Source organism: Tenrec ecaudatus, chromosome 1 (assembly GCF_050624435.1).
Source record: "Tenrec ecaudatus isolate mTenEca1 chromosome 1, mTenEca1.hap1, whole genome shotgun sequence".
Taxonomy (NCBI): Eukaryota; Metazoa; Chordata; class Mammalia; order Afrosoricida; family Tenrecidae; genus Tenrec; species Tenrec ecaudatus.
Window position 1 is genome coordinate 223,790,440 of NC_134530.1, and position 15,760 is coordinate 223,806,199.

General features: G+C 50.8%; 1 protein-coding gene across 1 annotated transcript in view; it reads left to right on the forward strand.

Moving 5' to 3' along the window:
• The window catches only part of SLC60A1 (solute carrier family 60 member 1), a 45,605-nt gene that overhangs the window by 16,951 nt on the left and 12,894 nt on the right, over nt 1-15,760 (forward strand). Inside the window, exons 2-3 of the mRNA XM_075542256.1 lie at nt 10,815-11,013; nt 11,926-12,171. Of these exons, the coding sequence (XP_075398371.1) occupies nt 10,815-11,013; nt 11,926-12,171 (445 nt within the window). The remainder of the gene's footprint in view (nt 1-10,814; nt 11,014-11,925; nt 12,172-15,760) is intronic.

Here is a 15,760-nt window from a genome sequence, read left to right on the forward strand (position 1 = left end):
GAGTTTCAAAACTCAATAATCAAAACAAATGAAAATATAATGACTAAAAACTGAGACATCAGTGGGGTAATGTATTTAGATATTTATTTTAAATAAGAAACATAAATAAAAGGACAAGTCATTTAACATTAGTAAACCAGCACAGTAAGTGGAAAACAGGTTCAACAAAAACAATAAGGTATCAACAATGATACCTTAAGAGTACTATTCCCTGAGCTCAATCAGCAACCAAGCTAAAATGTAAAGAGTGAAAATCCTTCAAAACTGGATTCCTCATCATCATCCGTATCCCAATGCAGAGCTTCAGCTGGTGTGAGGTCATCATAGACGCTGTCCTCCCTGAGATCACCGTCATCACCATCACTGCTGTCATTTTCATACAAAGCGCAGTCTTCACTGCCATCCATAGCATTACTAATACTGCATTTCTGGAAGGCACATCACACCATGTCTTCTGGAATGTCTTCCCATGCATCTCGAACCCACTTTGCTATTAACTCTATGTCAGGCTTCATGAGATTTCCTCCTTTTGTTAGTGGGGCTTGACCAGATGACATCCATTCATGCCACATCCTTTGCACACGGTCTTTAAAAGGCGTATTCAAAGATACACATCATAGGACGGCTCTGATTGGTTAGATGTGAGTAAACAAACATTCAAAGCCCTGCAGTGTCAGTGGGGCTTTGAATGAACAGCGGAGAAATGGCAATCACCTGCAAGACAACGGGCGCTCCTCCGTTACCTTGGTGGGGGGGTGCCAGCGAGATGTTACACCTTGCTGGGGTACCACTGACCCGTGTATAAGCCGAACCTGTTTTTTAGTACTCAGCTTATACACAAGTATATATGGTAATTGCATTGTATCTGTGGTCACGTTAGGTAGAATTGACATTTTCATTAAGAATTCCAATCCATGAACATAGGATGCCTTCCCATTTTTGTAGATCTCTTTCACTCTTTTGTAGTACGGTTTTATCATTTTCATTGTATTGTGCACTTATGTCCCTGGTTAGATTAATTTCTAGGTATTTTAACAATTGAGGAACTATGGTAAGTTGCACCGTTTCTGATTTCTTTTTCAAAGTAGTGTTTGTTGGCATAGAAGAAACGGATAGAATTTTGTGCATTGATCTTGTACCCTGCAATGTTAAATTAGGTTATCGGTTCTAGCAGTTTTCTTTTTCTTTTACTATATTTTTATTAATGGTTTTATTGGGGAATTTTACAGCTCTTATCACAATCCATACATTCATCATTGTGTCCAGCACACTTGTACATTTGTTGCCATCATCATTTTGAAAGCATTTTCTTTCTACTTGAGCCCTTGATATCAGCTCCTCATTTTTCCCTCCCTCCCTCATGAATTCTTGATAAATTATAAATTATTCTTTTTTCCTCCTTCTCCCCACTCTCATAGCCCCTTGATAGATTATAAATTATTATTTTCATATCTCACACTGACCACTGTCTCCCTTCTCCCATGTTTTCTGTTGCTCTTTCCCCTGGAGAGGTGTGTATGGTTATGTATTGATCATTGTGATCAGTTCCCCCTTTCTTCCGTCCTTTCCCCCGCTTTCCCCTACCCTTCTGGTATCACTATTCCCACTCCTGTTCCTGGATTCTGCATGTCATGAGCCCCCATCCCTTATCTATACCTGTGTACATGTTCCAGACTAGTCTGAATTGAGAAGCAGCCTTGGGGTCATGATATTGGGGGGTGAGGAAGCCTCAAGGAACCAGAGGAAGATAGTGTGTTTCATTGATGCTTTACTGTACCCTGGTTGACTCATCCCTTCCCTGTGGTTCCTCTGTGTGGGGATTGTTCCATTGTCTATAGATGGAGTTTGGATCTCTGTTCCAGCCCCCCTCATTCTCAACAATATGTTTTTGTTTGCTATGTGTCTGCTGATGTCTATTACCTGGTCCCTATGACTCCTCATGATCGCACCTGCAGTGTACTTCTTCCATGTGGACTTGTTGCCTCACTGCTGAACGGCGGCTTGTGTAACTTCAAGCCTCTAAGACCCCAGATGCTATATCTGTTAATAACCGAGCACCATCTGCCTTCTTCACCACATTTGCTTATGCACCCATTTTGTCTTCAGCGATTGTGTCAGGAGTGTGAACATCTCAGACTGCCAATTTGTTAGAACAGTGTTATTGCATTGAGGAGGGTATGAGCAGAGGCCCAGAGTCCATCCACTACCTCAGTGTATTGCTGTGTAAATATATGTACATAGGCCAATACCTCTATTTTTGTGGATTAATGTATTTACCTGTGTACACCACTATGTTTATACCTCTGTCCATTGCTTTGCTTCCTAGGTCCTTCTTCTGTCTCCTTTTACCTTCCTCCTGCCCTACTATCACTTTCCCCTTATTTCCACCTCTTGGTACCTCCTCTTAAGCTCGTTTGCTGTTGTTCAGACACTCCCACCCCCACCACCCCACATCCCTCTCTCTTCCTTGTTATTGACTCTAATACCCTAATTGTTCCCCTGTCTATGGCGCTGCCTGCTCACTGCCCCCTTCCCTCACTGCCCTCAGCCCCCAGGTCTCCCCAGGACTATTGGTCCCATTGCTTGTTCCTCGGGCTTGCTTCCCATGCCTAGCTCATATAGGTAGGCACACCAACTATAACATAGCCCAAACTGGTTTTATACATATACAGAGAGAGAGAGAGAGATGAGAAAAGGAGAAGACGCAAAAAGAAAAAGAAAAAACAAAAAGAAGAAATATACAAAATTCCCAAGTCTGTTCACTGGCCTTCATGACTGTCCAGGAGCTGCCCCTCCCCACCTGGATTCCCTTTTGGGGGGCTCCTCAGGGGCTTCATAACTTTTCTTTGCTCCAGTTGCTGGTCTGGTACATTCCCTTCTTGGTCCCCCCCACCCTGGGGGTTCAGACTGCACTACCTCCCCACCGTGTGACCCCAGTATTGTCTTCTGTCGCAGTCTGCTCCAGTTAGGGAACAACATGACACGAGCTGTTGTCAGCTGCCCAGTCCCCTCTGTGTCCCATTAGCTCCCTCAGGGACGTCATCCTCTGGACCTGGTGTGCCAGCGTGAGGTCCAGTCTGGCTCTCTCCTTCTCGTCTTCCTTCCTGGTCTGCTTCCGTGTGGGTGTGGCATGCTGGCCCCTCACCCCAGCCTGTAGGTTGAGTGTTGTTCTCTGTCACACCCACCTCCAGGAAGGGGTCAGTTTGTCTCTGGCTGGGGCCAGCCCTGTAGCTCTCTCCTTTCATGCACCCTTCCCTGTGGCCATGCTGCCCTTGTGGTTTGATGCACCGTGGTAGGGTCTGCGTGCCCACTCCCTATTCTGTGGAGACACGACCAGTACTCTCCCCCGGGTGGGTTAGTACCCTGCTCCCTTTGTCATCGTCTCAGTTTTGCCCCCCCTCTTTATCCCTCCCCCCTCATCTCTTTCCCCATTTTAGTGTTAGACCAACATGCACCTCCTTAGGTTTGGTCCAGCCTCCTCCCACCTCCCTGTAGGCTGTGATATAGGTCGCTTCTCATCTCTTCCTCCCATGCTGATTACACGGACCTCAGAGACTCAGGCTGCACGTCTCCTTCCGTGATGGTCTCGCAGTTTCCTTTGGGGGTCTTACACGTGTATTAGGACCCCATCGCTCACCTGTCAGTGTATCTTAATGTGGTGGTTTTCCATTTCAATAACACCAGGGTCACTCAACGGTTTCAGGGGAGTTTCCAGACAGAAAGCAGACTAGGTAGAAGGAACAGGCTGTCCACTTCTGTGGGACTGGCCATGGGAGACCTTAAGAACAGCAGCAGACAGAGAGCCTCTGCTGAGGGCAAGCCCTCAGTTTGGACAGCACACGAGATACGACTGGGGAAGAGCTGCCTCCTCAACACAGAGCTGACCTGGCCGACATGGAAGGAGCAGAACTTTCAGGACCTTCATTTGCTGACGAGGCATGACTGAAAAGGAGAAGAAATCGCTACAGACATTCAGACGTGGCCTGTTTGAAGTATAAATCTAGGAAAATTAGAAGTCATCCAAAATGAAGCGGGACCCATAACTATTGATCTCCTAGCCTATGGTGAGCTGAAATAGATGGCTATTGGCTGTTCTGACTCAGACAGTCGAATGGCTTGCTATTCCAGTAACGACAAATTCCAGAGGCGTGGTATCAAGTAGAACATTCCAAGATCTGTCTTGAAGGAACTAAGCTGTCTGTGATAGATTTATATACCTACAAGGAACACCACTTAATATGTCTATATTTCAAATTAACACACCAACCACCGAAGCCAATGATGAAGAAATTGAAGGATTCACCAACTTCTTCACTTTGAAATTGACAAAACATGCATTGATAATTACTGGTGATTGGAATGCAAATGCTGGGAATAAATGTGAAAATTTATTCATTGGAAAATTGGTGATCGAAACCAAGCTGAAGAACTTATAATAGGATTTTGCAAGGCCAATTACTTCTTTGTTGTAAAAGCCTTTTTCCATAATAACATAAACGACTCTACACTTAGCCCTCATCAGGTGGAATTCACAAGAATCGAATAGATTAATATTGTGGGAAGAAACAATAGAGAAGCTCAATATTATTAGCCAATATCAGGTTTGTTTTCAAAGAAGTGGCCATTAAAGTGAGTCAGGATTGTAAATAACATAATCCAAATCTAAAGGAGGGAATGGTACCAGAGCTTAAACTGTGAACTCCTGGTTTGCAGAAGGCGATGGATGACAGTGGAAGCCCAGAATCCCTTTCCAGGGGCCCCACATGAATTAAGCGTCCAGCGAATGCCCTCTGACCCCCGTCGAGGGATGTGAGTAGCCTGTGATCAGACAGAGAGCCTTGTGAAGTCAGATGTAGTTAGGTTAAAATGTAATGTCTTATCATTTAATCTCCCCTATGACCAATGTTAAAGCAGTTTCCATGTTTAAACAGGGAAGGGGAACGACACATGGATTGAGACCCTAGCCTTGCTATCGTGCGGAATGTACTGGAACACATGGATGCCATCGAGAGCACGCTGCATGAAGAAAGCAAAAGGTCATTCATTGTAAAGACAGGGAAGGAAGACAATACCAAAATGAATCTACAAGAGTCTCCGAAACCTCTTCTTGAATGGAAAGTAGCTAAAACTAAAAAAAAAGGGGCGGGGGGGTGGGGCGCGGATGAAGTAAAAGGGCTGAAGGGAAAGTATCAAAGGACAGCTCCAGAAGAAACACTAAGGAATTCTAAGGAAATATGCAAAAGACTGGAATTAGAAAATACAAAGGGAAGAACTCTCTGCAAAGCTCAAGCTGAAGGAACTAAAGTGGGGGTGGGGGCATGGAGGGGATACTGTGTTTTAATATTGAAGAGTTCTGCGGGGAAAATATTACATAATTCGGGACGCCCCAGTGGAAGTGGGAAGGAATACACGGAGCTGTCTGTACCAAAAACAATTGGTCCACATTCAATCATGTCGAGAGTTAGCCTGGGATCAGAAGGCAATGGTACGGACGGGAGAAGTGGAAGCTGCGCTGAGTGCAATAGTAGGAAAATACATGATAAAGAATTAAAATGTTTCAGAAGAACGCATGCAGGTGCTGGCAGCGCTCACTAACATCCGTCCCATAATTTGGAAGCCAGTTGCCTGGCCATTCAGCTGGAAGAGATCCATATTTGTGCCCATTCCAAAGGGAAGAGACCCAAAAGAATGCAGAAACGATCACATAATATCATTGCTGCCACATGCAAATAACATTTGGCGAAGATCATTTAAAAACTGGTTGCAGCAGTCCATTGACAAAGACCAACCAGAAAGTCAAGCCAGCTTCAGAAGATGTGGAACGAGAAATGTTATTGCTGGCAGATCTTGTTGAAAGCAAAGAATACCAGGAAGGTGTTTACTTGTGTTTTATTGACCTTGCGAAGGCATGGATTGAACTGTGTGGATCTTAACAAACTATGAACAGTTCGCTGCGATCCGGAACCCTGGTGGTGTAGGGGCTTCCCACTGAACTGCTAAACACAGGTCTAAACACATTGAACTGCTAAACACCAAAAGGAGAGAAACATTGATGCCTCTGCTGGTGATGGCAAAGGATATTCTAAGTACCATGGATTTCCAGAAGAACAAACAAACCTGTCGCAGAGAGCTCCTTAGGAGCGATGATGCTGAGACTGTCTCTCGTGCACGGTGATTTGGAGAGACTGGCCCCTGGGAAAGGGCCTCGGGCTTGATTAAGTAGAGGGTCAATGAAAAGAGAAAGGACATCACTGAGGTGGATTGACACTGTGGCTGCGATCAGGGGCTCAAACGTATCAGTGATGATCGGGATGCACCGTCCCTGGCTGTGTCTGGTTCCGTTGTCCATAGGTCGCTCTGAGTTGGAACCAACTCAATGGCTCCTGCCAACAACGACAGCATGCTTGTTAGGGAGACTGGTCTGTCCACCCCACCCCCTCTCCTCCCCAGCCCGACTTGTGTGTCACAGAAGAGTGAAGTCAGTTGTCCTTTTACTGTTCCTCCTCGGAGCCCTCACGGTCACGGTCACGGTTCAGATCCGATGGGAACGCCATTTGGACGGTTTCAAAGACTCCGACCCTCCAACTTTCTGTGTCTTTCTTAACTTCACTCCGCTTGCAGAGCTGGTGCCCCTGTGTTGGCGGGACGGAAGACATACAGCCCATCTCATCAAACAGGGGCCAGATGCCAGTCAGCCCTGTGTACACGGTCCTTTCCCTTCCTTTCCCACCCAGCCTCCCCCGCCCCTCCTTCGCCTCCTTCTGCTCCCCGCCCCTCAACCCCGGCTTGCTTGTAGTCCCTGTGTTTTCTTTTGGTGTGAAAACCATTTTTCTTTTTCTTCCATCCTTCCTTTATAATGTGGCACGCAATGGTCATCTTGAAGAGATTGACAGACTTTGCCGAGCATAAGGTTCTCCAGTGGTGTCCATTCGTGCAGTATTTGACAGACACGTAGTATTTCATGGCATGCATGTGTCCAAGTGTTTGATTCTGTCCTCTCCAGACAGGTTTTTCGGTTTTCATTGTTTCCATCTTTTGGCTCTTACAGAAATGTCTGTAATGAACATGGGTGCGCACTTGTCTGCTCTTGCTTTGTTCTTTATTTCTGTAGGGTCTACACCAGGTAGAGAGGCTGAAGGGCCGTAAGGATTGTAGTCTTTGTATTTGGTGAAGGACGCACCATACTGATTTCCATGGCGATTGTACAATTCTGCAATCCCGCCGGCAATGCGTGAGCCTGCTGATCTCTCCACATCCTCTCCAGAACTTACGATGTTCTGCTTCTTTATTTTTATTTTGCTAAGAGTGTTGCTGTGAGGTGGCATCCCACAGTTGTTTTAATTATGGCTAATGAACACAAACATTTCTTCAGAGATGGTTGGCCACCTGGATGTCATCTTTATAAGTTGTCGATTCACGTCTCATTTGTATTTTTCTTGTTAAGGTGTTGTAGTTTTCTATAGCTTTTTGAATTTATCTCTTTATCTGTTATATCAATGCTAAATAGTAGTTTTTTCTCAAACTGTGGCGGGGGGTTGGGGGTTGTGGCATGTTTTGATGAAGTCCTTTGATATATATAAATGTATTTTTAGTAGGCCTAAGTCCTCTGTTTTGTCTTCTGTAGTGTGGATGTTTTTTATGATGTTCGATAGTGTCTATGATTTGCATTAGGGCCCTCATTGGTGATCCTTACGGCTCTAGAGTTTATAGTTGAGTCTTTATCTTGAGTTTGTTTTTGTGTGTGGTGGGAGGTAAGAGTCCTATTCGCTCCTTTGCAGGTTGAGATCCAAGTTTTCCAGCTCTATTTCTTGAAAAGGTCATCTGTTCCCCACTTAATCTGCTTCAGCCTTTAACAAAGAACAAGTGTCTATCTGTAGGTGCTTGGTGGTATTTCAGGGTGTTTCTCTGCTAATCCATGTGTCTAGGGGTGTATCATTGTATCAATGACAAACTTTTGATACTGTGAGTCCTCTTTTTTGCATTTTAAATGTATTTATTTATGATTATTCCTTCTCCATTTTATTTGTGGAATAGAACACATTCAAAGAAAAGCAAACTACACATAGAAGCACAGCCCAGGGCATCAGAACCGTGACGTAAAATAAACCTTCCCCCACCCCACAATACGTGCTTCTTCCTCCCCCCACCCTCCTCCCCAAAGGAAAAGGCTGAAGACAATGCTGAGAGCAGGCGTGGGAGGTGGGGGCAGAGGGAGGGTTTCCTTGTGGGTCGTGTCACCGAGTGGTTAGGTCTCAGGGATATGCTGGCTTCGTAGAAAGGGTCTCTGGCTGTGCTCTTTCCTCTCGTGTTTCTGAAGAGATGGAGCAGCATGGAATCCTTAACACAAGGTTTAGTAGAATATTCCAGTGTAGCCATCTGGTCATGGGCTGCTTTGTTGTCAGCAGTTTTTTTAAGGATATAGTCAATCTCTTCTTTTGTGATGGGTCTGTTTAAATGTGCCACCTCTGTTTGCGTGCCTTTGCATAAGTAGCTTGTTTCTAGGAGTTTGTCTATTTCATCCAGGTTTTCAAATGTGGTGGGTGACAGTTTTCCACAGTAATCGGTTATGGCCTTCTTGATTTCTGTTGGGTCTGTTGTCATGGCATCAATTGCATCTCTTAATTTGGTTATTGGTCTCCTACGGTTTTTTCTTTTGTCAATCTAGCCGGTGACTCGTCTATTTTATGGATCCTTTTTAAAGAACCAACTTCTGGTTGTGTTGCTTCTTTCTATTGTTTGGGAAGAATGGGAATTCCAGAAGGGCCTACTTGCGCTCACGTGGAACCTGTACAGGGACCAAGAGGCAATGGTTAGGAAAGGACAAGGGGATACTGTGTGGTTTCATAAAGGGTACAGCCTGGGAAACCCTGTGGGGGAAGTTCTAATCTGTCCTGTCCGGTCGATATAAGTCACAGTCAGCTGGTCACAGCAGGTTGCTTCAATCTATAACAGTATTATGAGAGGACTATTATTTTTACCAACCTGCGGTGTGCGCTGGTGCACAAGAGCCAGAAGCACGGGGCCACAGCCATGCCTGGGACCACAGGGCATGCTGAGGCGAGGCCCAGGCTGTCAGCACTGTGGGCGGTCCCAGCAGGGACACCGGGACAGGGAGGGAGTCAGGAGAACGTGAACTGGGCTTCCCCCACCACGGGACCCTCTCTCATTCCCTCCTGACGGCTGGTCTCAAAGTGAGCCTCTTGTTCTCCGTCAATAATCTCAGCATCTCATTAGCCTAGAAGCCAAGCAAGAAAAAGAACCCAAGTGCTCCTCTCAGTAGCCCTGGTCTGCTCAGGGTTCTTGGGAACAAAATGAGAGCCTGAGCACCAAGGTGAGCGGAGGCAGGGGCTGAGGGCCTCGCAGGAGCCCTCGCAGGAGCCCTCGCAGGAGCCCTCGCAGGAGCCCTCGCAGGAGCCCTCAGAGGGATCAGCTCGGACCTTCTCCTTCTCCTCAAATATGCCGGGAACTCACAGAGGTGGTCTGGTCCCCCTCGCCCCACCTCACCCTGTCACCTTTCCAAGTCCAGCAGCCAGCTTGGAGACTGGCTGGAAGGTTCCCATTGTCCATGAGAAAGTTCCTCTATGCTATAGTCTATAACCGGTCCCTTCCAGAACCTTCTGATTGTTCCGTCTCCTTTTCCGCTACATCGTCTATCTCAGAGGCTGGTTCCTGGGCAGGCTAACCCCAAACACCTTGACAGGACCCACTCTGTTTTTCATTCACTCTTCCTCAGCCCGCCTCGAAGGTGGTCAGGGCCGCCGCTAGGACACTTCTCCGTGCGGGACAGGCCTCAGGCCTGCGGGATGCTTACCAAGCCCAGCCATCTAGCCTTCTGCCCTCTGGCAGAGCCACCAGGTTCCCAGATCCTTCCACTGTGGGTTTGATTCCAGCGAGCTGGTCCTGCTGCCCGCTGAAGGGACTGCCGGCGTCACCATCTCTCTCTGGAGAGGGCACGTGGCTCTCCTTTGGGCGAGGAGAACTGCGCGGCTCAGGGAACTGGGGCTCGAGTGCTCCATGCACATAGCACTGGTCCTTTGAAGTGCTCTGCACAGCCTCCCCGCCCACCGTCCCGAACAAGTCCACTCTGGCTCATGGCGACCCTCGAGGCAGGGCAGACCTGCCCCGTAGGTTTCTGAGACTGTCACTCTTTATGGGAATAGAAAGCCTCCTCTTTCTCCCCCAGAGCAGCTGGGGGTTCCGAATTGAGGGGCCAGGATTTGTTTTTACATCCCATGGTTGAGGTAACAGAGTCGCAATTGCCCTGTGCGGAGAGCTGATCATGCACAGCATCTCAGGGCACCTGGGCTCTGCCGACAATGCTGAGACAGGCGTTGGGACCTAGAAGATGCAGACAGAGAAATTAGACAAGGTGGCCCCTGGCCCATACAAGCTAGAAGCTGTGCAGTCCATTCCAGCCCAGGGTGGCTCCGTGTCAGCGTGTACAGCAGAACGATTGTGCCCCATTGGGGTTGCAGGGTCCGATGTTTTGGAATTCGATCACCAGGCCTTTCTCCCAGAGTGCCTCTGGGGGGGCTTGCAGCTGCCCTTTGGCTAGTGGCCACTGTGTGTGTTGGGTGTTTTTACTACCCAGGGACTCCACCTCTTAAGAACTGATGTCCCTCCCTCCTCCACAACCCATCCCTAATAATAACTGACCGAGCACCTTCCTCTGCTCAGTCTTCCTTCTGGCCAGAGGGTGGGGGGATATCTTGGCTTTGCCAAGGTCACCCAAGGAGTGGAGGAAGAAATCAGGGTTCTTCATGCAAAGGCCTCCGGGATTCCCCACTGTTGACTCCACACCTGCCCCGCTCTAGGCTGGCCCAGTCGTTGTGGGCCCTCTTCACCTCTTCTCTGGCCATCTCGCTGGTGTTTGTCATCATCCCCTTCTGCCGCAACGTGGAAGTGCTGGCCTTGGTCATGGCGCTGGCCGGCCTGGCCATGGGCTGCATCGACACTGTGGCCAACATGCAGCTGGTGAAGATCTACCAGAAGGACTCGGCGATCTTCCTCCAGGTGAGACCGGTCAACAGCATGGGACAGGGGGGTGGGGGGGAGGAGCATAGTGGAGCAGGCTCCCTGGCTCCCCTTCACCCCTCTTCTTTGCCTCCCAGCCCCCAAACCTCTCCCCGCAGGCCTCTGGTCCAGAGTATAACTCAGAAAGCACACGGGGCTCCGCACAGGGTAAGCACCCAGGCGGGGCCTCCTTGGCTGGCACGCGCCCTCCCTGGGCTGAGTGTGCAGCTCTAGCTTCCTGCAAGCAGGGTGGTCGGCGGAACCTACCCGGCAGTGAGAGGACGTCCTGTATGTGCCATGAAAAACGGGGCCTGGGGCCATCGCTGCTTCCCTTCTGTCCTACTCTACCTCTTCCCAGGCCCCAGTGGCCTCCAGTCCAGGCCTCCTGCAACTGCCCACTCCTGTCGGGGGTGTTAGCTGGCAGGTGCTCAGGGAGCTACTCTCATTTGGGGGTGGGCTCTGGTGACTCTCTATGACAGGGTCCACCTGCCCCTGGAGGGTTTCCCGGCTGTGGTCATTACGGGCGGGAGCAGATGGGCAGCTCTTTCTTCACCAGAGCAGTGAAGTGGTTCAGACCCCCAGCCTTCTGGCCAGCTTCGCCCCGGTGCCAATGGGACTGCTTAGTTGGGGTGACGTATTGGGGCAAAGAGAGAAGGCAGGTGGTATTGGCAACCATCACCAAAGTTACCCCAGATGAAAAGGACAGTTGAGAGAGAGGCTGCACTCCTGCAATGAGGGGTACCTCTCCTGCTCCTCCCCACCTCTGTCCTTGCTCCCCATTCTGCAGGGACTCAGGACAGGCCGAGAGGCCGGGGAGGCACACTGTGGGCACTCTGGGCAGGAGACCAGGCCACGGCCCCCTTGTCCTGAGGCTCAGCTGGGCTCTGACCCAGTCCATGCTCTCCCCCCAAGGTGCTCCATTTCTTTGTGGGTTTCGGGGCTCTGCTGAGCCCTCTGATTGCCGACCCCTTCCTCTCTGAGACGGACTGCATTCCTGTCAACGGCACGGCCAACGTCACCTCCAGCATCCACCAGGTCCTGAACCAATACCATCCTGAAGCCTTGTCTCAATACAACCAGACGCCCCCAGACCTGCCCGCCCAGGGCTGGACGGGGACCCACGTGTCCTATGCCTTCTGGATCATGGCTCTGATCAACGTGAGTGCCCCCCTGGGGCAGGGCGGGTGGGCAGTGAGTTCCAGTGCTCACCTGCCTACCAGACCCGGAGGCAGAGCCTCCCGATTCTCCGCTGGGGCTCGGGGTGCTGACACAAAGGCCGGGCTGGAGAACAGTGATCAATAGTTCATGACCCCACACGTCAGCGTTCTCCCTAGGTCTTCCCTGGAACCCTCATTCCATTCCCCCAGATTCCCTGCCCCACTCTGCCTCTCAGCTTGGGTTTGGGCAAATGTGGCCCCTTTGGTCTTGAACGCGCAGAGCACGTCCTTCCGGACATTACTATCTGTTTCTAGACCCATCTTCGCTGGCTGGAAAGGGGTCCCCAGGAATAGCGTCAGATGGTCCTCAGGCAGGAGTTTGGGGTCTTGAGCCCTCCTCCAGACGCTTACAGGACAGGATGTTGGGTTGGTTGGTTGGTTTTGGTTTCCTTTCTGAAAAAGGATTTTTTTTCTATTTTTTTAAACCCATAACTTGGACTTTCTATTGTGCTCCTGAACAGAACTGTCAGCTGTGGGAGGGTAGCCAGGCACCACCTTGGTCATCTGGTCTCAGGGTAGAGGGGGTTGGATTCATGTGGTCCTCACACCATCAGTTCTCTTTCATCCTCCTCTGCTCCAGGTGGGAAGAGACCAATGGTCACTTGCTAGAGGCTACTTGAAAACTCTTAAGGGCCCAGACACTGTACGTCAGACTTGGATTGTCATGGCCTATGTTTTGCCAATTGACCGACGTGACCCTCCAGGCAAAGGTGTTAGCTTTCAAGTCAGTAGTTCATATACCCGGGCAAGTCAAAAAAAAATCTTACTAGTAGCAAGACTTTTTGACTTGCCCGGGCATGTGAGTATGCGTGCAGTATTCATCCATCCGTATGTAGAGATAGTCACACCCATGCATGTCCGTGTGTGTGTCTCCTCACATGACTTCGCCACCTGTGTAGGACACATATTGACCAATGCACCTGCTCACAGGTCACTGGTCGTCCGTCCCGCCTGCTGCTGTGTGTGCTGTGTGCCACGCAGCACGCGCCTATCAGTCTCTTCCTCTGCCTTGGTCCCGTGCTGCTGGCTTCCCCATCCGGGTGTGTGTCTTGCCTTTCCCGTCGCCAGAATGGACGTACTTGTGCGCTACAGGCTCTGTTCTGCGGTTGCTGCTGAGAATGCACAGCAAAACACACACCAATTCAACAACAGCGTCTGCACACAATTCGGGGCCTTGGAGCTGAGGAACCTTCCTCCGGCTGCTTCTCTGAGTTGTTCCTCCCTCACAAGCATAAGTTCACTGCCCCCCACCCCCACCCACCCCCCAAGTTCCTGTCTAACCTTTCCAGCTGCTCTTGTCCATCGGATCTCACACACACACACACACACACACTGCCTGCCACCCAGGCGAGGCTGACTCACAGCGACCCTTTTGGACAGGGTAGAACCGCCCCTGTGGGTTTCTGAGATGAGAACTCTTTTCAGGAGTAGAAAGCCCCTTCTTTCTCCCGCTGAGTGGCTGGTGGTTTCAAACTGCTACCTTGATGGTTAGTAGCCCCGCTGGCAAACACCACACCAGCAGGCCTCCTTTGATCCTAGACAGGCAGTTCTTAAAGGACCACAGTGCCCAAAACAGACCCGTTTTGTTTGTTTGTTTGCTTGCTTTTACTAGTTTAGGTAACCTGCTGTTTGGTTTTAAGATGGCTCCGGGGTTCCTAAAGGTCTTTTGGGGTGGCAGTCAGTGAGGATCATCCTAAGGAGTGAGCAGATCCGGCATAGAGGGAGACCAGGGTCAACTTCCAAGGTTCCCAGGCTCCTCGGGAATCTAGCACACCCTGGGGTCTGTGCCCTGGGCCTGCTTTCTCAATGGGCTCCTGGAGGCCCCGGACAGATGGGAAGGGGTCTGAGAGGTGTGACCAGAGCAGAGAGACTGTCATTCTCTGACTGGTCAGATTCTGAGGCTCCCCCTGTACCCCATCGTCACCCTCTTCCCCAGTCAAGCCAGCACTAGCTCTCGTCTGTGGTTTGAAGCCTCCCTTGGGGCTTTGCCACTAAAACCAGGGCTGCCCATGTCAGCCTAATGGGGGTTCAAGGAAGAGGCAGAGGTGTGCCCTGGCTGGAAGCTCCAGGGCCAGTCCTGGTCTCCTGGTTTGGGTCAGCATGGAGCGAGGAGTAGGGCGCACCGGGGTCCATCAGCTTGACTGGGGTGGGGGCACAGCCTCACTTGCCACCTGGCCTCAGCCTTGCACTCGGCCGACTGGCCACCCTTCCACAGGCAGCTGGATCAGCCCTGATCCAGGCCCCACAGAGCTGCCCCGTTCCTGCGGAGCCTGAGAGAGAGAACATCATGGGACCACTGGGTCCCATTGAGCAGGGATGCCGCCAGAGCATCCCTCGCTCTGGCTGGTGAGGGCCGTTCTGGGCTCTGTCTTCTCCTTTGTGACTGTGGCCCTGGACTGCAGAGACTCTCAGGAACTCCCTGCTCCCCTACCCGTTGAGCCGGAGCCCACCCATTGTCCTGGAAACAGTGCAGCCTGTACTTAGAAGCAGTGTCCGTGTGTGTGTGTGTGTGTGTGTGTGTGTGTGTGTGTGTGTGTGCATGCGTGCGTGCATCTGGCTGAGACCCAGACCAGGAAGCCAGGAGGCCTGTCAGGCGTAAGCCTGAGGCCTGTTCTCTTTTGCCCCCCATGGGGCGGTTGGAGGGACTTGTGTTTGCTGCAGGATTTCCGGAATTTTTCCATTGGCTGTGTCTGGAAATAAACAGTCTCCTTCCCCCGCACCCCTGAGAACAGAGCTGTGCTGGCTGCCATGTGGGCGCACCCCCATGCCCACCCACCCCCACCTGCCACCCGCATGCTTATCAACAGGAGCTGGCCTTCCTGAACGGGTCCCTTGTGTCCTGGGGCCCTGCCAGCCCATCCTCTGGGAGGCCTCTCCTCACCCCCTGGAAAGCCCCCACCTGAGCGATCACCTCTTAGACAGCTGTTTCCTGGCCATGGCCACAGCCCAGGCCACTGCAGGCCTCTCTCTGCATGTGGGTTTCCTGTTTCCCCCTCAGACTGCGCTACCTCTCCCATTGGGCCAGAGACTCAGGTCAGGCAGGGGCTGCGCCTCCACCTCCTCCCCCACGGGGCTGATCCGTGGCTTCAGCTACCAGAGGACTGGGCCTGACATGCAGCGGCAGTTGTTGACAACTTACAGCCACTTCTATGCCGTATTGTCATGACATACACCCAGCCAACCCTACCTACAGATATAATTCAGCGGCCTTTGAGTGACTTCTGAGGCTCTCGGAGCCACCACAGGGAGGTGACCACACTGGTCCCGGCCCTGGTCACCCCTTTCCAGTGACTTGGGAACCTGCCTGTGTGGCCAGCCTGCCTGGAGGGACGGGGAAGCCTCTGTCTCCTGGGCTCCCATCTCTGGCAGGCTGAGGACGCTTTAAGCTGGCAGCTCTCTGGAGTCTCTGAGAAACAGCTTCTGGGGAAACCGGAGCTAGACGGAGAGACCGCGCTCACACCAGACGGACAGCGTCCTGACATTGAGGGTGCTCAGCCAAGGTCAGAGCACCGTTGCTAAGTGCCGGCGGC